At 34.7% G+C, this 24,596-nt stretch overlaps 1 protein-coding gene across 2 annotated transcripts in view; it reads right to left on the reverse strand.

Moving 5' to 3' along the window:
* Positions 1 to 24,596, reverse strand: part of LOC145277534 (F-box and leucine-rich repeat protein 13-like) — a 117,636-nt gene that overhangs the window by 30,239 nt on the left and 62,801 nt on the right. For both annotated transcript variants that reach the window (XM_080128986.1, XM_080128987.1), the window contains exons 12-18: positions 23,654 to 23,754; positions 22,919 to 23,048; positions 17,536 to 17,634; positions 13,259 to 13,379; positions 8,810 to 8,972; positions 4,440 to 4,559; positions 1,619 to 1,745 (exon numbers count right to left, since the gene is read on the reverse strand). In XM_080128986.1, coding sequence (XP_079985112.1) covers positions 1,619 to 1,745; positions 4,440 to 4,559; positions 8,810 to 8,972; positions 13,259 to 13,379; positions 17,536 to 17,634; positions 22,919 to 23,048; positions 23,654 to 23,754 — 861 coding nt within the window. The remainder of the gene's footprint in view (positions 1 to 1,618; positions 1,746 to 4,439; positions 4,560 to 8,809; positions 8,973 to 13,258; positions 13,380 to 17,535; positions 17,635 to 22,918; positions 23,049 to 23,653; positions 23,755 to 24,596) is intronic.

The following is a 24,596-nucleotide window of genomic DNA, read 5'->3' on the forward strand; positions in this document are numbered from 1 at the left end:
CCATGACGATTAAATTAGCAAGTGTGAATTTTGACAAGGGACATTTTTAATATATGACAAGATAACTTTGAGGCAGGGGCAGAAGTCAAACGCCATAGACAAAACAGAAAAGCAATAATGAATGAGATCATTTTTTGGTGGAAACCATGTGAACGAATCACGGCCAATAATGTAGTAAACTTGTAATCTAAATGAATGTTACGTCGATGTCTGTCTGCATCTCTCAAGTTAGAAAAAGTTTAAGAAGTAAATAACTAGATAAGATAATATTAGTCTTTATCTCTCCTTGGTCATTTTCTACAAATAAAACCTTGAAGAAACTCATCAAACGTCTCCTTTGTCATTTTTTTGCATGAAGAGAACAAAAATCGGTGAGGAAGAGAAAATGGTAAAATCAGTAATGAAGAGGAAAAGAAGAAAAAGTTAATTCACAGTTTATATTTATAACAGACATTTAAACTTGTTGCCGACTATTAAAAAAGAAGTAAAAAAAGATTGAATGAATTAAATGCGAAAGCCACGCAAAAAAAAAGAGAACAAAAATCTTGTATAAAAACGTTTTCTTAATTAAAACTAAACGATCAACAAGTAGCTTAGATCACTAATATGCAGCACAACCTCTAACATGTAGTTGGCATCCGAAAGATATGATGTCATAAGTTCGAAAGTAGATTTTCATAAAGCCTCATAAACCACTGACTGTAGTTTAGTTTGATGAATAGGCCATGTGTACTGAGAAATCATTTTGACAAAAGCGTGCACCTGTAAGAACTATAAAATAATTATCAAATGTAACAAAAGGTTATTAGAATAAAAAAGATATACCTGTGTGAAAAAGCAACAAACTTGATCACTTGTCAAAAAGAAGATAAGTTAAAAGTATCATTCTTGAAAAGTCATTGTTGGCAAAAGATTACGCAGATGTAATCAAAGCCAGATCAATCCAGTGAAACAACAATCGCTGAATAAAACCCCCTTGCTGTGTGGTTACAATTACAATACCAGTTCAAAAAGGCGGTTACAAATGCTTATATAATAACAACCAGAAAGGATATCTTTGTTGGTTAACGATATGAGCCCGAGAAGAATCAACCCATGCATACATCTCTCTTCTAACAATCAACCAACCATAACTGTCACAGCAATTAAGAAATATTGTTATATTTTCACATATCATTGCGTGTCATCATTCTTTTGAACAAAGCAGAGGTACAAGTAGAGAATTTGCATGAATATTGTTTTTTTTTTTTTTTTAATATACTGACAAAGCCACCAAACATGCTTTTCTCTTTGTTACACCCACATATTACCTTGTGATTTATTTATCTATTTAAAGCAGATGTTAAGAGCCCTGATGTCTCTCTCTAAAGATAGCCCAGAAGCAAGTCATAGTTAAAGAAATGGAGATCCGTGTAGTTAAATAAAATCTATTTAAAGTTACATTTGTAATCGTTTTCTTCTTTGTTTCCAAGTATATCAACTTCTCAAGAAAAAGACCAAGAGAACATTTTCAGTTCTGGCCTTTGAGACTGACAATAGAACTCAATCGCAAAAACATATCCCTACAAATATAATGTTATTTATATAAACGTATATAAATGAGTAAGTTACAACCCACCTGGTCTCCACAGTTGCATCCAGAAATATCTAAGGAAATCAAATTTGGTGCTTGACCCAACAATTCAAGGACAGACTCATTGATATTTTCACAGAAACTCAAGTTTAGGTAGTTTAAGTTCTGAAATCTGAAAAGAAATAAATAAAAAAATAAAATAAAACCATAATGATGATGATGATTATGATCATGATGATGATCATCTTCATAATGAACACCCTGAATCAAGCCTATTTACCATAGCTTTGCTCCTGATCATTATTATGCAATCACTATTCCTCAGAAAAACTGCAACCTTTTTTAAACAATTACAAACTACTAAACTTGCAAACAGTTTGTTTTTCTAATGACAAACTGTCTTTTTCAGCACAACTATGAACTTATTAAACTTATAGCTACTCTGTTCTCCTCAGGACAAACTGTCCTTTTCAAACCTCTACCCTTTTCAGGACAATTATGAACTACTACACTTACAACCATGTTGTCTTTCTAAGAATAAGACTGTCCTTTTCAGGACAATTTTACTTTTAGTTCAAACTCTGTTAACATCTCATATTAGTCCCCTTTGCTTTGGATTTCAAAACAATGGTACTAATATTTTTAGGATCATCTGCAACATATATATAAATATTATACTCTTATTTTGAAATATATATATATATATATATATATATATATATATATATATATATATATATATATATATATATATATTATTATTATTATTATTATTATTAATAGTCAGACTTTCAAGATTTAAGCTCAATATATGTTGATTTTTTTAAATTCTACTCTTATGATTATACTCTTATTTTGAAATAAATATATATATATATATATATATATATATTATTATTATTATTATTATTATTATTATTAATAGTCAGACTTTCAAGATTTAAGCTCAATATATGTTGATTTTTTTTAATTCTAGAGCATACATGAATAAATAATAGATAATTAGATTCCATCAACCTGTCTCTTCTAAATTGTATTAGAGGTTTTTGCAATCTAATTTAGAATTTCAATCTTCGGGAAAAGTATACCTTTTTTGGTTATAATTAAGATGGTCTGCTCTTTTTGACTTCTGGTTACTGCTTTGTAGATGGAATGACAGTTACAAGCAAGATATGGTCCCTTCTGATAAATGATTTTCTTTCTCTCAGATAATGTGAAAGTTCCTTCCCTTCCCTATGTTAAAAATGGCTTTCTTGTCCGTTTGACCATGCCTAATTATCCAGCCAAGTGGACAGGAGAAACCAGAAGTAAAAAAGAGAAGATAATCTGGACCATAACACATATTTTTGCTAACTCTGTTAGTATCAAATATATCATTCATAAAAAATAAATAGAAATTTATGCTGGTAATTGAACCTACATATATAAATACTTTTATAATATGAATTTTATTATTATTTTATTTTTTATCATTCATTTATTTTTTTATTTTTTAAATCAGCTTACGAATATTCTTATTTATTATACTTAAAGACAATATTGAAATAAAACAAACAAGAAATCGTTGAACGTAATTGGGCAGGGTCACCAACTTGATTAACACTATTTCCTGAGATGTGTCCTGACATAGATAGATTACCAAATTGATTAACACTATTTCCTGAGATGTGTCATGACATAGATAGGTCACCAAATTGATTAACACTATTTCCTGAGATATGTCATGACATAGATAACAAGCAATGACTTGAGTAAGTTAATATGCATGATTGCCCATATTTCTAAAAAAAAAAAAACCCAAAAAACAAATCTAAATTAATCTAAATAATTATGTGGAATGTAATCAGGTAGGATCGCCAAATTGACTAACACCGGCTATTTCCTGTAACGTATCATGACGTAAACAAGAAATGGGTCGCATAAGTTAATATTTATGATCATTATTGAGTTAGAATATTTATCAGTTCACATTTCCCTATTATTTTGCATTGAGATGATTCCATTTTGTAATATTTCCTTTGTTATTCTCACTTGGAATCGTCCGTTATCTAAAGTTAAAGTTCAAAAAACATCAATTGATGACTTTCAGAGAATGAAAAACTATTTATTTCATGAATGAAGAACCGAGAAGCAAAGGAATGATTTATATAAAAATCAATCTTATCAAATGCAACAAAAAAAAATGAAGAGGTAGATAAAATTGGCAATTCCAAAAGGTTTTTCATAAATCTTTAATAATACTATAAATAGCAAATACTGTCCCAACAGATCACAGGAGATCTAATAATGTAACGGCTTGAACCATGTTTGTCACACTTGAAACTTCTCTTGAACCCCCACGCCGTCCAGTACCATTGCAAAGAAACAAACAAACAAATATAAATAAATTCGGCTGGTTTTTTTTTCTAGTTTAGCAAAAGGCGTTTATTACCGTTACTTTCCAAACTATACCTGCTTCTTGTTTTTTTACTGTTCATTTCATCTGCCACGAATTTAACAAAACCCTATCATCTTGACACCAGCTTAAAAGTCTCTCGCTGCCACTACTGGGCCATATGCTCCTCTCGCCCGGTTGCATTTTTCTTCTCCTTGACCATGTGTGGTCCTTTTTTTTCTCTTTTTTTTGTGACACAAGCCAACGCACACTTACTAATTTGCATACGTGCTCAAACGGTTGCTGTTGCTGCTAATACGTTGGCTATCCATCTATCTTTCAGCGGCTGTTGATATTTTCACATGCGTTCAAACACGCTGTTACAATAAACCATAACAAGATAACACCTTAACCTTTATAATTTTGTTGCTACAATTATTAAGATTGAAGTTTAATAAAACGCAGTAAAAAAATAATAAATATGCAACTCACTTTTTATAGATGCTAACAATTGATACATCTCCAAGTCGTACACAATTTGCCAAATTCAGTTCTCGAAGTTTGGTCGTACATGCACCTTCGGCTAAATTACGAATTCCAACATCTGTAATCCTTTAAAACATAAAAAAAAATAAAAATCTTATATATCTCTATTTATATAAAGTTGGGCATGTGTATGAGTTTATATATTGTTTATATGAATTTTGGTATATAAATGTTAGGAGTGATGGGCAGATAATGTAGACTATATTTAGTTCAATTTAGTTTTTTTGCAAAGGATTTAAAATGGGTGATGGAAGCCCTTCGTGAGAATTCAGATACTTTCGATTTTTGTGAAATTTCAAGAAGGTATCGTTAGACATCAACTAATAAATATTAAATATTCAGTTTTTCAGGCGACATAACATGAGCACGATCTCCCATTTAAAGATGAAAATATATTAGATTTGTATTGAATTTAATCCATAGCCATTAGACACTAATTAAGCAAGATTCCCTGAACTTCAATTTATTCTTAAGACCCTTTGAGCTTAAGCCTTACATTTTAGACATTTTCTAGAATCTAAATCATGTAATGCATTTTAATCAAAATTGAACAAAGGATTCTAGACATAAGGTTTAGTAGTATTATGTTGTTAATCTTTGTGAAAAGATATAAAAGTGGTGCAAGACTGATTGGGGAATTAATTTTACCTGCCTCACACACACACACACACACACACACACACATATATATATATATATATATATATATATATATATAATGTATGTGTGTATAAGATTATTTAACTTATATAAAGGTATAATTCGATATATAAAGTGAATTTTATCATTAAATATTTTTATGTACTTTCCAATGTTTTATAATGGTACAAGACTTCAATAAGTAATGCTCTTGACCAACTTCCAGTTGCCTGATCTAGCTAAAATTTTGCCTGTGCAATGATTTATATCTCTATGAGTTATGTGGCAAATTATAGCTATGAAATAATTGTGGCTTCTAATTTATGCTGAGGTGTTTGAACTGAGTCAGGTGTGAAATGGGTCTGTTGAGTGTTGCACAGTGATCCAGGTTTTGTATTTGAAAGGATACACACTACAAGAGACTTTCGATGGTAATGATGCCCATCATATAGCATTGTAGAACACTGGCATTGTGAATTCAAGCATGGTTGAAAATCTATGAAAACAATTCTCCAACCTGGTTGTCCCATTTTGGTCATTGAAAAGACATTTGTCAGTCAAGTTGAGGCTGCCACTTTGGAAGATCGATGCGTGACTATTCGTCACGTCGTCCAAGAGGTCCAAATTAGAACAGTGCATAAGGTGTCTGCCAGATTGATTCCCAGGTTGATGACACTTTTCTAGAAGTGAGAACGTATTAAATGCTTGAGGATGAATTTGGAGATGTGCCAAAAAGATGAGTCAACATTTTTCAAAAGATTAATTGCACAGGATGAAACCTGGGTTTATCAGTATGATTCAGTGACCAAAGCTCAGTCAAGGCAGTAGAAGGACTTACCACCTTGTAAGAAGGCAAGGGTGTAGTTCTCCACTGGCAAGGTGATGGTCTCAGTCTTCTGGGGTTAAGAGTAATGATGATAGATTTCCTGGCAAACGGTAGCACAATTACAGAAGCTCATTATGATTCACTTTTGAGTGAATTATCAAAATCAACAGGCGGAGCAAGATCAGCAAAGACCTCCTACTCCTGCAAGGCAATCCACGATGTCATCAGATCAGAAGAATGGGCATAGGAGTTATGAAATTCTGCCCCATCCCCGTACTCTCCTGATCTTGCACCTTCTGACTTTTACATCTTGTCAATCATCAAGTTTGTTTTGAAAGGAAAGCATTTTTCAGATGATGTAGCCTTAATTTCCAAAGTTATGTTGTGGTTGACAGCCAACTTGGAGTATTCTATAAAAATGGTCTCAAGCGCTGCATTAAACGATGAGAAATGCGTAGCTCTGGGTGATTCCTATGTAAAGAAAGACTAATAATTGTGTCAAATTTCATTGCTCTAGTACTATGAACAGTGAGTCAGGAGCACTACTTATAGAACGTCCCTCGTATCTGAAAGTATTTAATAACTCAAACGGTAAACCTGCAAATATAAAAGAATTTATCACTTGAAATGAACAATGTGATAGATAGTTACAAGTTGGGTAATTGGCTTGTAATGTATACGGGGAATGTTCTAGTTTTACTTGTACTACTGTTGCACTTCTTTGATCTCCTATTCGGAATAGTTCATTGCATTATGAAGAGGGTTTTATTGTAATACAAAATAATCTCCAATATGTAAAACATCAAAAAACCAGCTTTGTCGAGAGAAAGACAATATCAAAATAATAATAATAATAATAATAATAATAATAATAATAATAATAATAATTTTATCCATACAATCACACATCAATTTTTAGTGACAATGGGTTAAGACAACAAAATAAAGAGTTTATAATGAACAAGAGTTCAGAGTTTCCAAGGAACGTTCCTAGTGAAAAAAAAGCTGATTAGTGTGTAAGAAAAGGATGAGCAGATGTCTTTTTCGATTGCTTCTGTCAACGGCTTGGTTCCCACCAGTTTTGGCAAATAACAAATAGGATCCTGAACAGAAGTGTGCGTTCTATCCCAACCATTATCAATGGACCAGAGGTCATCCCATCAGCATCAGACAAGGCTAAACTATTTGCAAAGAACTTTGCAGCTAATTCTACCTTATGCGACGAAGGCCATCAACTCCCCATATTTCCTCCTATAACACAGAACACGCTAGGTAACATACAAATATCTGTGCATGAGGTCGCCAAGCTAATCAAGAACCTAGATTCCAGTAAAGCAACTGGCCCTGACGGCATCCCAATTATAGTGTTCAAAAAGCTTCAACCAGAACTTGCTCCCATACTTACGAAACTCTTTAAGCATTGCCTTAAGGAGAAGTGCTTTCCAACACCCTGGAAAACCTCATCAGTATGCCCTGTATTTAAGAATTCAGGTGATAAGTCATCTCCCTCTCAGTACAGACCAATAAGTCTCCGATTATCACAGTTTTGTCTCATAATCTACCTAACACTCATTAACACTTGTCCTTGAGTGACCTTTGGGCCTTGATAAGCGATGATCCTCTAGTAAAAAAAAAAAAAATACTGTTATGTATACAGCAGTTTGTGAGTCTCTTGTGTTAACTATTATGCCCTTGATTTCGGGGGGGGGGGTCGAGTCTATTTGTGTTGAAGTCAGTTTAGCATACATCATCTGCAAAGAAAACTGATAAAAGGGAGAAAATAGCAGAATGATTTTTTATTTCGACAGTGATTATCCTTGCAGCTGTGATTGGCTATAGAAATTGTTGATTGGAGAGTTTATCGAATCAAGAGTTTACACATAAAAATAACAATCACTGCTGCTGCTTTTCATAACTTTTATATTTTTTCAGACTGAATTTTTAGTCATATGCTCAAAAATGGTCCATATTCTGTTGGTTCCCAAGTCCAAGTAAAAACGAAAAGCTGAACTCAAAAAACAAAATGGCTGCTGTGGGGATTGATGAGAGTTGGCTGAGAACCAGATGTTGACACATCCACGGTCAGAGACTGGATAAAAAAACGTCTTGTATGCACCAACTCGATGCAGGGCTTCCGGTTGAAAAAAAGAAAAATAATAATAAAAAAAAAAATGATTGTGAACCAATGGGAAGCTTTGACGCCTTTTAAAAAACTATTGGCTTCCATTGCCGTTGGGAGCCTCCAGGAAAATATAAAAGCCCAAGATTTTATGAACCAGGGAGAGAATTCAGCAGAAGGATTCAAGAAGAGAATTTGTCTCACTATGTCAGTGAATGTACGGATGGATTCTGTCATCAAACCTTAAGAGATGTGAAGAAGAAAGAAGACACCTGAAGTGGACTGAAGCCAACTCTGCTCCCACGTTACAGGTCAAGCACCTTCATTTACTAACTGTTGCCTGATTCACACCTAAACCGATAAGTACAAACCAAATGAACATTCTCTTTTTTGTCGATTTCTCTCAACACTGATTTTTCTCTCACACATTCACGAACATACTCCTCCACCACTAAATCGAACACTTTTCACTTACAGTCCATCAATAAATAAAGCTGCTTTTCTCGCTTTTAAAATTTAATGTTTGTCTTATTTATTTTATGGAATCAGATAATTACACGTTAAAATACAAACCTGATAAACCATGGGTTATACTGCCTCCACCAAAGAGACAGATAACTTCCCGGGTACTTTCTGTTTCAAGAGTATATAACTCTTTTACCTATACAGTATATTTTTTTGTGAAAATGAAAGCACATTTAATTAAAATGAAGAGTTTTTTTTTTTACTCACCTGAAACATTCTGCCATATTAAGAACGGTTAAATGCTTGCAAGTTCCGAGGTATTTTAGACAATTATCCGTAAGTCTTTGGCAATCTCCAAGGTAGACATGTGTTAAAAAACTACACAGCCGTGAAAACTGTTTAATTGTCATATCTGATATGCGATGATTATCTGTAAAAAGATAAAACAAAAAATAAATGAAGCGAGAGTAATTAATGGCTACTATACCAAGATGCAGGAGAAGTCATCACTATTTTCCTTGGATTGTTTCACTTACACTTGATGTAATTTACTCACGGTAGAGAGCATCTTATATCTTTACAAAGCCACAATTCGCCCATCCATAAGAGTATTGTTGCTACATCTGGGCTGGAGCATCTACCACTAGTCTCTCACTCTTAGACAAGAGTCTCAAATTCTGCATAGGCTCAAACCCTTGTCCCATTGTTGCAGTGTTGCATCCCTCTGCCTGTTTTACAAGTACTTCAATGAAATGTGCTCTGATGAACTCGTAATATTTCTGCATACTCCAAACTAACCTGACTTTACTGTTGAGGTCCCTAGTTGCCAAAGAACCTTTTACTCTAAGTTTCTTCCCTCGAACTGCTAGACTAAGAAAATCTTTCCTGTTTCCCTGACTGTACTAACATACAAAAGTTTTAATGTAATGTGAACAGACGCCTCGTTGCTCAAATCCCCACAGTCTCCTGTTAAGCATGATCTAAAATAGAGATTTCCAAGTGGCAATATGCCTTCTTTGGTGTGAAAATGAATAAAAAGGCTCTAGTTAAGTCTTTATTTATCCCTCTTTCTCTCAATCCTTATCACTACTTGCAATGTTTTTCTTGGTATTACCCTGCCTACTGACCCTGTTACCGCAACTGCTCTACTAATCCAAGTTATCAACAAAGTCTCCTGTTCTGTACACATCCATCTAACACATATCCTCAGTCCTCACTGGTTAGATTTCATTTCCATTTATCAGAGCATATGTATCTGATAGACTTTTCCCTCTCCTCTTTGTGACCAGATACATAGCAACTTTTGCATATTAAAAGGTTATACTTTTGTGATTATGTAACCGAAGTTTGATTTCAATATAAGTTTACTTTCAAACAATGTGCTACGTCTTTCTTATAGAAAAGACATTTTGAGCCTATCTCTATCTTCCAGTTATTTTCATGGCAAAGGTTCGACTGAGCTTCACTCTATGATCCCCACCTCCGTAAGATATTCACAGTAAACACTCGACTAGCTACAACCACTAGCAGCAATTTCTCTATTTGTGCCTAAAACTAAACAAAAATTCCAAAACTTTTTCCCAGAGTTGCTCGTCTCTGGAACACAATACTGCAGAACTGCTTCTCAGCTAACTATAACATGATTGTTTTCAAATCCATGTAAACAAGTTCTTGTTTAATTGTCCTTTTAAATAAATCAACTTGTACCCAATTTCCACCATAACCGATCATCACGGTATTGTTTCGCCTGACATTCATCAACCCTTATCCTTGAGTGGCCTCCAGGCCTTCATAAGCAAGACTTAAACAAAAACAATGAAAACTGGCGACAACTTCAGTTTTTAGTTCCAATTTTTCTGATACCTGATTTTGACTAATCATCTCAACAAAATAGAAAAAGCGCTAGAACTCAAAGTCGCTGCCATGTTGAATTAAACGCAAGATGCAAAATTGATTATGAAGCATACTAACATTCAGAGTAAATTAAATATTCATGGATGCTTATGCAGAGAACTTTTAAAATAGTATTTTCAAGTTAAATTCAATTTTTACAATATATTTGTTTATTAAAGTGTTAGCTGAAAATGTTGAATATTTGGCAGGTGACCCCGGGAAGAGAGGCATTCAATGAGTTGAGCTCACACAGATTGATTCCATGTAAGGAATGTGAGGCTTTTCACTATTGTCTATTAGAATGCATAATTGACCAGAAATATCGGTCAAAGGATTAGAACAAAAGACAATGGGAAATAGTAAACATCCCAAGATGACAGAATGTCAACACTCGGTTACAACAGTAGGTCACAGAGCGAGGACAAGCTGGCACATTTTCTTCACTGCCAAACATCTGCACCACACTGCTGCATTGATGTCAACACCCATCATAACTAAATCAAAATCTGTTGTCAGTGAGAAATAAATAAAATATTTTTAAAGATCAGTTGTGTTGTGTTTTATTCACCGTATGTGTGCATATATCGTAGATCAATGACAAAAGTCGATTTAGAAATTATGTAGACTAAAAAGCACATTGAACGACCAGCTGCAATGAATATATAAAAGTGCAGAAAAGTTCCAAAACAACCTCCCCTTCTTATGTTAAGAATGGGTTTCTAAATAAAGTTATCATATCAATACGGTAACTTCTCTGCATAAGTACCGAGTGATAATATAAAAAACAGCAATTGTGAATGACTTGATTCTACACACTCATCACAAACAAACAAAAAACAGAAAGCTTTCAAAAGACAAAATAAAATATTCAATCATTAACCTTTGTGTTGAAATATTGACTGTCGGTCAAAGTCGTTTTAAAAGTTTTCTTTTTTTTTGACTGAATCCGAAACTTTACAAATCATAGAACAATCATGAAGCATCAAAGAGAACAGAATATTTCATAGGAAGATTTAATATGAAAATTCTGCAAAACTGATGACAAACCATTAATGAGGTGACGTGTTCTTTGCAAATTAGTCATGATTCTGAATACAGAGTCATCTACAAAAAAAGAAAAAACTAGGATTCTATCAAGTCTATGTAAGATGGGTGCCAAGAGACCTTACCAAGCATGTAGAGATCTGTGAACACCTAATTACAAATTACAGTACAAAGATGAAGGTGAAATATTTTTGGAGCAAATAGTTACAGGAGATGAGACTTAGGATCCCATCACTTATTGTCAGAATTCGGATGCACATTGTCAACAGAGTGGCCATGTTTGTTATCTTTGTAACGCAAGAACTAAAATCTTATTTATGATGAAATATCGATCATCAATTGATTCGTTTTAAAAGTTTAAAAAATTATTGTGCTTGTATGATTACATAGAAAAACGCCACCAAAAATTCACTCCAAACATGGGTATTAAAAAAATGCACAGTCAGCCAGTGAATGTATATACTGATCTGGCATTTTCATTGTATCAGGCCGACAAGAAAGTTCTTATGGTCTTTAACTTTTAAATTCAGATGAACATACCTCGTCTCAAACAAAAATTTATTGATCAAAATAAGCACCATCAGAATCAACACACTTTTGCCAACGCAAGCAAATGTATTTATGTCAGTAACGTAAAAATCTTGTATTCTGGTGACGATGAAGTCATTGAAAACGTTTTTGATATCACTAAGATTTTTGAAGAATTTCTCATGTAGACAGTTGTCGAGATGCTTTAAAAAGTGTTAGTCAATAGGTGAGATGTCTGAAGAGTATGGCGGATAAGGCAGAGTTTCATAGCCCAATTTGTTCAACTTCTACAGGATCATTTTATCAACGTACCATTGGGTATTGTCGTGAAGGAGAATTGGGCCTTTTCTGTTGACTAATGCTGGGTGTTGTTGTCGAAGTTTCTGATGCATTTCATTCATTTGTTAACAGTACTTCACCACCGTAATGTATGAGACCGGTCGCAGATTACCAAAAAGTCAGCATGACCTTCTTTTGGTGCAACTCTGGCTTTGGGAGGTGTCATGGAGCTTTGTGAGCATCTAATCACTGAACTGAGCATTGCCAATTGTTGTAAAGAACCCACTTTTCATCGCAAGTCACAACCCGGCCAAGAAATGAGTCGTTTTTGCTGCATAAAAGAAGGAAAGATGACACTTAATAACAGCGTTTCTTTTGGTTGTCGTTCAATTTGTGAGGCACCCATGTATCAAGTTTTTTGTCTTTCCAATTTCTCTCAAGTGGTTGGAAATCATTGTATACATTTCATCTAATTCAGAAGCAAGTTCTCAAACAGTTGTGCATCGATTGGCTTCAAGTAAGGCTCTTAATTGATTGTTGCTAACATTCGATGGCCGACCACTACACTCATCATCTTAAAGACGCTTGTCACCGCCAATCCACTATTCTTAAACCACTATTGTGTTGTGCGGGCAAACGTTTTATTGATATCGTGAGCTGTTTCAGCAGCTTTTCGACCTAGTTTGAATTGAAATAAAAAAAAATTATGCAAATTTGCTTTTTTTCCGTCTTGTATTCAACATTCTTTTATTAATCTTATATTCAGCATTCTTCAAAATAATAACACCTGTTAATTTATTATATGCATGTTTTCACACCCTCCTCCTCCCCCCTTTCTCTCTCTCTCTCTATTTATATTAACCACGAATAGCTACAATGAACTTATTCAATTCTGGAATTTGTCAGTTTCCAATAGTTATGGATTTAAAGACTTGTACTAAAGATTGTCAATATGTTTTGAAAGTGTTGTACCTTCAATTTTTAATGTCTTTAAGTTTTTTGACTGTGGAAACTTCTTGAAGGCTGAGTCTGACAGCAATGGAGATCCAAGAAAAGAAATGAGTGTCAACTTTTGACTGTATTGTAGAATATCCTGAAAAAGAAAAAGAAAAAGGAAAAGAATCATCATCATCATCATCATCATCATCATCATCATCATCATCATCATCATCATCATCATCATCATCATCATCATCATCATCATCATCATCATCATCATCATCATCATCATCATCATCATCATCATCATCATCATCATCATCATCATCATCATCATCATCATCATCATCATCATCATCATCATCATCATCATCATCATCATCATCATCATCATCATCATCATCATCATCATCATCATCATCATCATCATCATCATCATCATCATCATCATCATCATCATCATCATCATCATCATCATCATCATCATCATCATCATCATCATCATCATCATCATCATCATCATCATCATCATCATCATCATCATCATCATCATCATCATCATCATCATCATCATCATCATCAGGGAGATGACTGTGGCCCAATGGTTAACAACACCGACTGATAACCTGGGTGTGCCAAGTTCGAACCAAGTTCATTTCACAGAAACATTTTCACTTTAGGAATGTTGGCAACCTTTGTGTGGTCCCTCCCATAAGTACCAGATATTCTTCTAGAAATAATTCTTAATAGAAAGATACCGGAGAAACGAATGCCAACAAAATCCATCATCAAGAATGAGGCTCAACAACAATCTACAATTACCACCATCACCACCACCACCACAACCATCATTGTCGTTTTAACGTCTGTTTACGTGCTGGCATATTCTGGATGTCTTTTAGAAATTGACTTTCAAACTAATCTACCTCTGTCCGAGCTTTTATTTATTTATACTTCTTTCTCTCAAATTCATTCTTGTGATTGCTTCTCACATTTTTCTTTAGCCTTCTCCTACCAATCGACCCTGCTACCTCAACTGTTCTACTAAACCAAGCACTCTCATCCATTCTTTCAATGTGATCAAATCTACAAAGTCTCTTTGCATATTCTAGAGATTTACTCTTCCTTTGAGATCATCATTTCTAAGCTTTTCTTCAAAACTCACATTATATATCCATCATATCATTCTAATATATCTTTCTATGCAACGCATGTCCTCAACCCTCATTTGTTAGGTTTCACTTTAATACAATTTCACTGTACACACACCTGATATACTTGGGTTGACAATGGTAATACTATGCTGGTTAGTGATGGTAGAAGTTCCATGAACTTACTCCATTCTGAAACAAGAAAGCACTAAATTATTAGCATAAAACATCTCTTCTAGACAACTCATACAAAATTCCCTGGACAATGATTATAAGATACAATTGATTCCATTAAAATCCGTAATATACTCCCATTTTAACATGAAAGCTGTCACTAAGTGTGCTGTTAATTTTAACACAACTTTGCCATTTTTGTACATTGCTTGAACAACCTTGACTAATTACTCGCCTTTATGCAAAACCTACCAGACAATGTCTGTAGGAATGTCAAAATCTTTTTTTCAAATCCACAAAAGCAAACTATAGGTTATTCTTCTCACCAAGATATTTCTCTTGTATCAGGATAAATATAACATCACTGGTACTTTACCTAGGCATAAAATCAAACTTTTTTTTTTTTTTTTTTTTTTTTTTTTACAAAGGCATCACCACATTATCAAGGCCCAGAGGCCACTCAAGGATAAGGGTTAAAGAGTGTACAGTAGAAATTGGTCAATATAGTAATCATTAGTAATGAAAATTTGGTAAATTTAATAACTTATATGGAACGGCTCATCAAGAACTTATTTACTTTAGACTTGAACACAACCATATTGTAGTCAGCCGGAAAGCAGGAAAACGGAAGACAATTCCACAGGCGTGCAGTTCTAAGAAAGAAGCTTTGTTCATGGAATCTACGTTTAGGTTTAGGCACAGATAAAGAGTGGGGGAAATTATTGATAGTGTTTACAGCTAGACGAGTGTTTCTTGTGAAAGTTTGGCGAGGGGGGACCATAGATTGAAGCTCAGTTGAACACTTTCCATGAAAATAACGATACATCAGAGACAAACTCGCAACATCTCTTCTGTGAGATAGAGGTTGCAAGGAGGAGAAAAGGACATCACCTACGAGGCTACGAAGTCTATTTTGAACTCTATCAAGGCAGGACAAGTCCTTTCTAGCAGCTCCTGCCCAGATGTGGCAACAGTATTCCATCCTTGGACGTACCTGGCTCTTATATAGGTAGAGAATAGCATCAGCAGTGAGATATCTACTGGATCGATAGAAAGATCCCACCATTTTTCCAGCGGCCTTGGCAACAGATTTGATATACGTGTTCCATTTAAGATCAGGAGTAATGGTCAAGCCCAGAAGCTTGTCAAAACTTGAGGCCTCCTGAAGACGAGAGCCATTCATTTCAATTGATGACAAATGTGAATTAGAATGTTGATGATGTAAAGAGAGAAGCTTGGTTTTAGATGCATTAAAAGTAACCAGCCACTCCTTTCCCCATTGTACTACGTGCTCAAGATCAGAGGAGAGAGAATTGGAGAGAACTTGGTCGTTTACTGTCTTAGATGTGGTACCATAAATGGTAGTGTCGTCAGCATAAATGTCTACAAATGATGTAAGGATATGTTTTGGAAGATCATTAATGTAGATCAGGAAAAGAGTTGGGCCCAGGATGGATCCCTGAGGGACACCGGCATTAATACTGTGAGCTTCTGATTTTTGCCCCTCAACTACTACTCTTATGAACCTATCAGAAAGAAATGATTTAATAATTGAGAAGACTTTTCCAGCTATACCATAGCTAGCGATCTTATGAAGTAAACCTTTATGCCATACCCTATCAAAGGCTTTAGATATGTCAAGAGCAATTGCCCTAGAAAGATTGCCACCTTCGAGAGATTTGCTAATCCTATGCGATATAACTGTAAGGACATCTGCTGTAGATCTAGCAGAACGGAAACCATATTGAGTGTCACTAAGAAGGTTATTTTTGTTGAGTTTCTCCGCAATTATTTTCTCCATTATTTTCAGAACCTCATCTTTAATTATCTCTATTTAGAACTGTTTCCTTATTCTTGTAACAGTTCGCTATTGTACTGATCTCAGTCTTTTAGAACAACCCCTTCTTTGTATTATTTGGATATTTTGGACTATTGTCTTCATTTTGAGTGTTATTTGTACAATATTTCGACCAATATAATCCCTGATCTTCTTCAGGCGTATCTTGTCAAACATAGAACTCTTTCTTGGGAATCTGCACAGGATTTTGAATGAAACCCTTTAATTAATCCACTGGGAATTCCTGCTGTAATTCTGTCAGTCATGACCAGGTAGAAGTCTTGAGTAATTCCCAATTGTATTCTTTGTATCGAATTGGACCTTCAACATCCAGAAGAGTGTTACATTTTTTTTTTATTAAATATTCACCCCAAACAAGGCACATTGCCACTTTGGTGTAGGGGGCTACTATCAGGGGCAACAACTACTGGGGTACTATGTTGGGATTTGGGCAGCAAGATATCGGTTCACGTTACACTTGAACTTCTGCATGTCAGTACAGTTGGGGAAACAGTGGCCTGGAATGGAATTCCAGAGTTTAGCGGTTCTGGGGAAGAAACTACTGGAGTAGAAAGATCTTTTACATCTAGGGATCTCTACTGCGTGGGGGTGGGATTTAGCTGCCTGTCGGGTTTGTTGAGGGTGTCTACATCGTGGGGGGCACAAGTGTCTACAGTTCGCCAGAACATTCACCATTTAAATACTTGTAGAACAGGCAGAGGGATGCAACATTACGTCGATGGGACAGAGGCTGAAGCCTAGATGCCAGTTCAGGGCCTATCAGATTTGTGACTCTCTTTTGACCATTGTCTAAACTGAATTTTATGTAGTACTCTATTTGTCATGCTACGGATCTTCTTTTATAATCTGATTTCTCAAGTCTATGATCCTTTCAATAGCTGTTTAACCAAGTATTCAATATTTCTGCAACAACATCTGAGGATCTTGCAGATTTGCACTTCATTATCCTAATGCTAACTCTAACTTACAGCTTCCTTTACATTTCTTTCTAAATACTTATTGCTAATTCATAGTTGATTCTAACATTTTATACAATAGTCCCTCATCAAGAATACAATAAAATGCTCTTCTTCTGGGGGTGAAGAGCTTTAATGAAATGAGACCCTTTTTTTTTTTTTTTTACTTACCTGAATGTATTCATCTGTTAAAGTTGGGAAATCATCAACAATGAACGTTTTTAGTTGCTCACATTTTCCGGAGAGTTGTTTGAATCCAAGGGGAGTTAACTGGAAAATTATGGAAAATATATAAAAGTATTCAGTTTCTTTGTTCTAGTTGTTAGCATCATTCCAAATTTGTATTTTGTCTACCATTTTTTTTAACAAAAAAGATAATCTCAAGAAAATATTTATACTAAAACAAATGAATTAGAACATGATATGCTTGCTTGCTGCAAAGATTCTAACGCACACAACCTGCCTAGAGAATGTTATAGCTCTGGTAGGTAAGGATGTACAGAACTTCTTCTTTTTTTTTTTACATAGGACACATCACATATCAAGATCCAGAGGCCATTCGAGGATGAGGGTTAAAGAGTGTGCAGTGGTCAAAGGGACAATATCATAGTAATCGTTAGAAGTGTAAATTTGGTAAATTGTATTACTTACTTACGGCTCATCAAGAACTTGTTTACGTTGGACTTGAAGACAGTAATATTGTAGTCAGCTGGAAAGCAGGCAAATGGAAAAGAGTTTCACAGGTGTGCAGTTTTAAGAAAGAAGCATTGTTCATGGAATCTATGTTTAGGTTTAGGCACAGATAAAGAGTGGGGGAAATTATTGATAGTATTTTCAGCTAGATGAATGTTTCTCATGAATGTTTGGCGAGGGGGTACCATAGATTGGAGCTCAGATGAACACTTGCTATGAAAATAATGATAAAGCAGAGACAGGCTCACAATGTCTCTTCTGTGAGAAAGAGGTTGCAGGGAAGAGAAAAGGGCATCCCCTACTAGGCTACGAAGTGTATTCTGAACTCTGTCAAGGCAGGATAAGTCCTTTCTAGCAGCTCCTACCCAGACATGGCAACAATATTCCATCCTTGGACGTACCTGGTTCTTATATAGGTAGAGAATTACATTAGGAGTGAGATATCTACTGGATCGATAGAAGGATTTCACCATTTTTCCAGCGACCTTGACAACGGATTTGATGTACGTGTTTCATTTCAGATCAGGAGTAAAGGTCAAGCCCAAAAGCTTGTCAAAACATGCAGCCTCCTCAAGATGAGGACCATTCATTTCAATTGATGCTAGATGGGGATAAGAACGTTGATGATGTAAAGATAGAAGCTTGGTTTAGTAACCAGCCACTTTTTTTCCCCATTGTACCACACGCTCAAGGTCAGAGGAGAGAGAGAAATTTTATTGCCTTCATAATGATACATTCATTAGTTTCTTGTTTTATCTTACTTCAGTCAAAGTTCTCGGAAATGGGAATGACACTTGATTTCTATATGAGATGCATAGATATTCAAATATTTTATGAAAATTCTCCTCTACCTCTCAAATAGCAAAGAAGTGAGGAACATTAATTTTCTCTCCTTAATTGAACACTTGCTCTTACCAGATTCCAGAACAAGAATTCATCTACTCTGGTTGAGTATTCAGCTTTGTGCTGTTACTTGCACCAACATCACTTGGAGAAGCTGCACTATTCCTCATTTAAGCCAGTATGGGTTAGCCATACCAAAGTATCTTATTTGGGCTTCAAATACTATGTTATCTATGTGAATAAAACAGTAGATGTATGTTGTATGTATGTGTATCTGTGTGAAAATATTTAACTGATAAACTCTTAAACTACTGGTCACATAACACTAAAATTAACAGGAAATAGTAATCATATGCCAGGAATAGTAAAGTCGTTAGATGGATGAATAATACCTACAGAAATATGTCAGCAAGTTGAAATACAAAAATGTTCATTGACAACATTGACAACATATTTCTATTAGTTTTGCGCATACGCAAATTCATTCATAGCTCAAAATGGTTTAATTTCAAATCTTTCTCAGCTATCTGTCGACAGCTCAAATAGTAGGGAATGCAGCTGAAGTGTTTTGGTTCTGATTTAACTGATGACACCCAAATCATTTTTGTTTTTTAAATCTTTTGACATCAGTACTATAAATTAGGTAGAATATAATATTCAATACAGAATTGGCTTTGTAATAATAAATACAAAATGAATTAAAATATATTTAAGCATACTTTACGGCCCTTGTTAGTGTTGGATATTAAGTCAGGGGAAATATCCTTAAGAAGATTGTTCTGGTAGCGAGAACTTAGACACTTGAGGATGATGTTTAGGATTCAAATTCTCTCCACAATGATTGCTTTAGTAAAATGAAAATTTCCCAATTATCTCTATTTGTATAGAAAAGGCACTTTATTTGAAAAACACCCGTCTAGCTGAATCCACTGTGAAAAATTTCCCCCACTCTATATCTGTGCCTAAATCAAAACGTGGATTCCATGAACAAAGCTTCTTTCTTAGAACTGCACGCCTGTGGAACTCTGTTCCGTCTGCCTGCTTCCCTCCGGACTACAACTTGGATGTCTTCAAGTCCAATGTTAACAAATTCCTAATGAACCGCCCCCTTAAGTAAACACTTAAGCAAATCTCCTCACTAACTTAATGTACTTGCAATAACCCTTATCCCTGAGTGGCTTCCGGGCCTTGATAAGTGGTGATCACTGTGTAAAAAAAAAAAGAAAAAAAAAAAAAGTTTTTTTTTTATTCAACTTTCACCCCAAACAAGGCACGGTGCCACTTTGAAGTAGGGGGCTACTATCAGGGAAATAAGTTGCAGGGGTATTATGAAGGGAGATGAGTAGAAAAATGTCTGTTCACATTACACTAGAACTTCTGCATGTCAATACAGTTGGGAAAGCAGAATCCCGGAAAGGAGTTCCAAAGTCTAGCAGTTCTGGGGAAGAAACTATTAGAATAGAAGGCCTCCTTACACCTAGGGATCTCTATTGTGTAGGGTTGGGATTTAGCTGCTTGTCGGGTTTGTCGGGGGTATGCACGTCGAGGGGTTACAAATGCTTGTAGTTCGTCAGAGCATTCACCATTAAAGTACTTGTAGAACAGGCAGAGGGATGCAACATTTCGTCAATGGCTGAAGCCTAGATGACAGTTCAGGACCTATCAGGTTGACGATTCTCTTTTGAACCCTGTCCAGGAGCGAGAGAATAGTAGCAGATGCACCAGTCCAAATGTGACAACAGTACTCCATACATGGACGAATGGTGGCCATATACAGGTACAGGATACTTTCAGGCATAAGTAGTTTTCTAGCACGGTAGAGGGAGCCCAACTTCTTTGCAGCAGCCTTGGCAATATCTCAATGTATCTATTCCAGTTCATGTTCCCTGTAAACGTTAGGCCGAGGAGTTTAAAGGATGTACTTTCGGGTAATGTGTTCTTGGCCATTGCTATTGGTGGTAAAGAAGGTTTCTTGTAATTATTGAAGGAGACAAGCTTGGTCTTGACAGCATGTGTGTGTGTGTGTGTGAGAGAGAGAGAGAGAGAGAGAGAGAGAGAGAGAGATAGAGTAAGAGAGAGAGGGAGAGAGAGAGAGAGTTTACTATGGACTCTGAAACGGCTGGATGGATTTTTATTAAATTTCACATAAATGTACTTTGTGTCACTGGAAATGTTCTTAGATAGGTTTTCCTCCAATAAGTATTGAAAATTGATAATCGAAAAAATTCTATTAAAGAAGGAACAGTTCGATTTTGACAAAAGTTAACACTCTTATATAACCCAACATCACAAGTGCATTTTAGAAGTTTTATCACCTTATCAAATAAGAAAATCTCAACACTATTAATAGGAGCAACTATTATATATATATATATATATATATATATATATATATATATATATATATATATATATATATATTTGCTTACTGTATTTTAGGGAAAGAGTTCCAACAAAGTGCTCGATTGCAAAGAAACATTTTTGATATAAGAGCTAAATATTTATTTATTAGTTTTACAGAAGTTCAGAAAAACATTGGTACCGTCGGTTTCAAGCCCAAACACAACGGGAAACCGTTAATGGTAACACGTAAATAATGTTCGGCTCTCGTCAGCCATCTTGTTTTCTGCCCCGGGGCATATTTTTTCAGGTCCGCATATGTTTGTTTATATAATGATGTATGCTTTTATTCATTAGACTATAGCTAGTTCCTGTATAATTTATTTTAATCCAGTATGAATTTTCTTCTTTTTTAATTTTTTTATTTAATGCATTTTAGTAATAATGTGTTGTTTGGTTTTTTGTTTTGTTTTTTTGGGGTTTTTTTTTTTTTCGTTCTGCCTTTCGTTGCTTTTAGTTGGGTAAGGGGGATAATTAATTTATCTTATTTAACCTCTCTACTTTTTTCGGTTGAGGGGAGGCAACCTGTGTTTTAGTGGTCTAAGGGGGGGGGGGTAACTAATCTATCTTATTTTTCCTTTTAACTTTTTGTATTAAATATTATAATAGATGAGAGTGGGTGTGTCATTTAATTCTAAATTCTTTTATATATCTGTATGCTGTGTTATAGGCAGTCTTATTCTTCTTCATATATACTAATATTTGTGCTTAATGTATTTTGACAAGAGTCTAAATGTCCGTTACCCTTTTCTGGTTTATGCGTTAAGTTGACTGCATCTAGAATACTCTTGGAGAACTCCTTTAGGTGGGGTCCTCGTTTATTGCTCTGTCTTCCCAGTTTATTAGTAGCGCTTGTCTCCTATGCAGACATCCTTTGAGTGTCTCACTGCGTACGTTCAAACAGGTCTTTTGAGGGTCATTAATAGCCTTTATGATGTGGTATTTCTCTGCGTCACAAAGTGGGCATCGTTTTGAGGGGCAGAAAACAAGATGGCTGACGAGAGCCGAACATTATTTATGTGTTACCATTAACGGTTTCCGTTCTGTTTGGGCTTGAAACCGACGGTACCAATGTTTTTCTGAACTTCTGTAAAACTAATATATATATATATATATATATATATATATATATATATATATATATATATATATATATATATATATATCCAATCAGTAAGGGAAAGCATAGGTATAGTAACCATAATTTCAAAATATTGTCGATAGTTACAAGTAATTATGTCTGCATTAAAATTATGTAAGCAATGATCTAAAATATTGCATGGTCTGTATTCTTCATAAGTGCCAAAACTATTTTTTGCTTTTTCACAACAGTCGTTTACCATTAATTTTATTTGGAAATTTCTCATTAGTTTTCTCTGGAACTAAGCCTTTTAAAGATTCCAGTTCGTTCTTCAGTAGATGTCTAGTTAGTGTTCTTGCTCTCTCCAGTCTTCCATCCTCTCTGACTCTTCATGGCCATTTTCAATCGCATCAACACATAATATATGTATCAAGAAAGCATAAGAGCATAAATATATCTCATCCTCATAGAAACATAATAAGGTTCATTATTAAAATGGCAAATGAAAAAAAGATATGAAAATCCAAAAATTCTTACTTGAAGACACCCTGAAAGATCTAAATATTCCAGGTTATTGCAACACTTTCCATCTGCCAGGTATACCATTCCTTTGTCCGTGAATTTGTAACAGAAAGCCAAACTGAGAAACTGAAGATTACCAAAATACCTAAAAAAAAATAAAAGATTATTTTAGAATGTAAGATATACACAATTCCATTTCTATAATACTAAAATTCTGGTAATCTTCTCAGCTTGCCAAAGAATGTTTTAGTTGGTAGGAGGAAGGCAAATTGGTAGTGAGAGAGGAGATAAGGAACCAAAATTACCAAAATACCTAAAAAAAAACAAAGATTATTTTAGAATTAAAAATACACATTTCTATCTAATTAATATTTATGAGGTTAATATTTTTATAATCTATATAATATTCTGCTTGTTCCCTCCTTAGTTATTCCATACATTATGCTTTGAAAAAAGACAAATATAATTCTTGAAGGCCTAACTGCTTAAAAAAGAGCCAAGTTCGCAAAATTTGACTTTAAAAAGGCCAATCTAATCTAAGTTTTTGAAAAAATTACCAGTGCGGACTTTTTTTTTTGCCGGCACTGTACTTATCAAAATTAGGTTTTAATAATTATTTTAACAAAAGGATTCGCCTTTTAATTTTATAGTTTGAGTTCTGTCATCTTTGTCAGAAAATTTTGGATTACATTACGTCGCCTGTCTCATTGTGGAAATCAGTGAAGAGATATTTGAAAAGGGTTACTTTACCTGGAAATCGTTCGCATCCCGCCATCAGTGATTGGAGTGTATGAGATGTTAAGGTAAAGTAAAATGTGACAACCTCGGCCGATTAAAAGCAAAGCACTGTCCTGGAAAGAGAAAGGGAGAGAGAACATAAATGGAAATAATAAAACGCAATCTAAAAATAAATGAAATGAGACCAAAAATAAAAAAAAAGATGTCATTACTGACTACTTCTCACGTGAATTATTTGAGAAAAATGTTTTATCTATTATAAAGACTAATATTTTTAGAGGAGGCAAACTTTATATTAAAATAAATCTTAGAAAAATATTTTTATTATACAAATATGTGGTTTATTCCAACAATTAATTTTTGGTATTTATAATTGAAATTTAATTTCGGGTTTATTACCTCCTGCAGCTCGCACATTTATGGCATAATCTAGATGTCCAATTTTCACAAATTCTACGCATTAAGTTAGGCTGTAATTCGGCAACTCCACGCGAAATGTTGTCTTCCAAGTGGTCTATTGTGTCTGATTTATCAGCGTACACATGAAACTTTATATATCCCCAAAGAAAATAATCTAATGGGGTTAAATCGCACAAACGAGGTGGCCAGTTGACAGGTCATTTCATGAAATCATTCGTTCATCAAATGTTTCTTTCAGTAAATTGATTGTATCATTTTCAATTCCCAAACACTCCTCGAGTGTCAATCTCTTCATAATGAATTGCCAAACCAAGCTGAACTCAAAATAACCAATAGTTGCCAAGAAATAGAGTTGTCAATTTAAAATTCGCTACCTCCCAAAAAACACCCTATATAAGTAGGTAGTTTGTGTGCAGGCGTGTGCGTTCGTGTGTGTGTGTGTGTGTGTGTGTGTGTGTGTGTGTGTGTGTGCGCGCGCGCATCCACCTAACAATGAGAAACTACACAAGATACACTCACAATGTGGATATATTCT

The sequence above is a fragment of the Euprymna scolopes genome, chromosome 6, assembly GCF_053919585.1.
Source record: "Euprymna scolopes isolate OS-2025 chromosome 6, ASM5391958v1, whole genome shotgun sequence".
In the NCBI taxonomy this organism is placed as follows: domain Eukaryota; kingdom Metazoa; phylum Mollusca; class Cephalopoda; order Sepiida; family Sepiolidae; genus Euprymna; species Euprymna scolopes.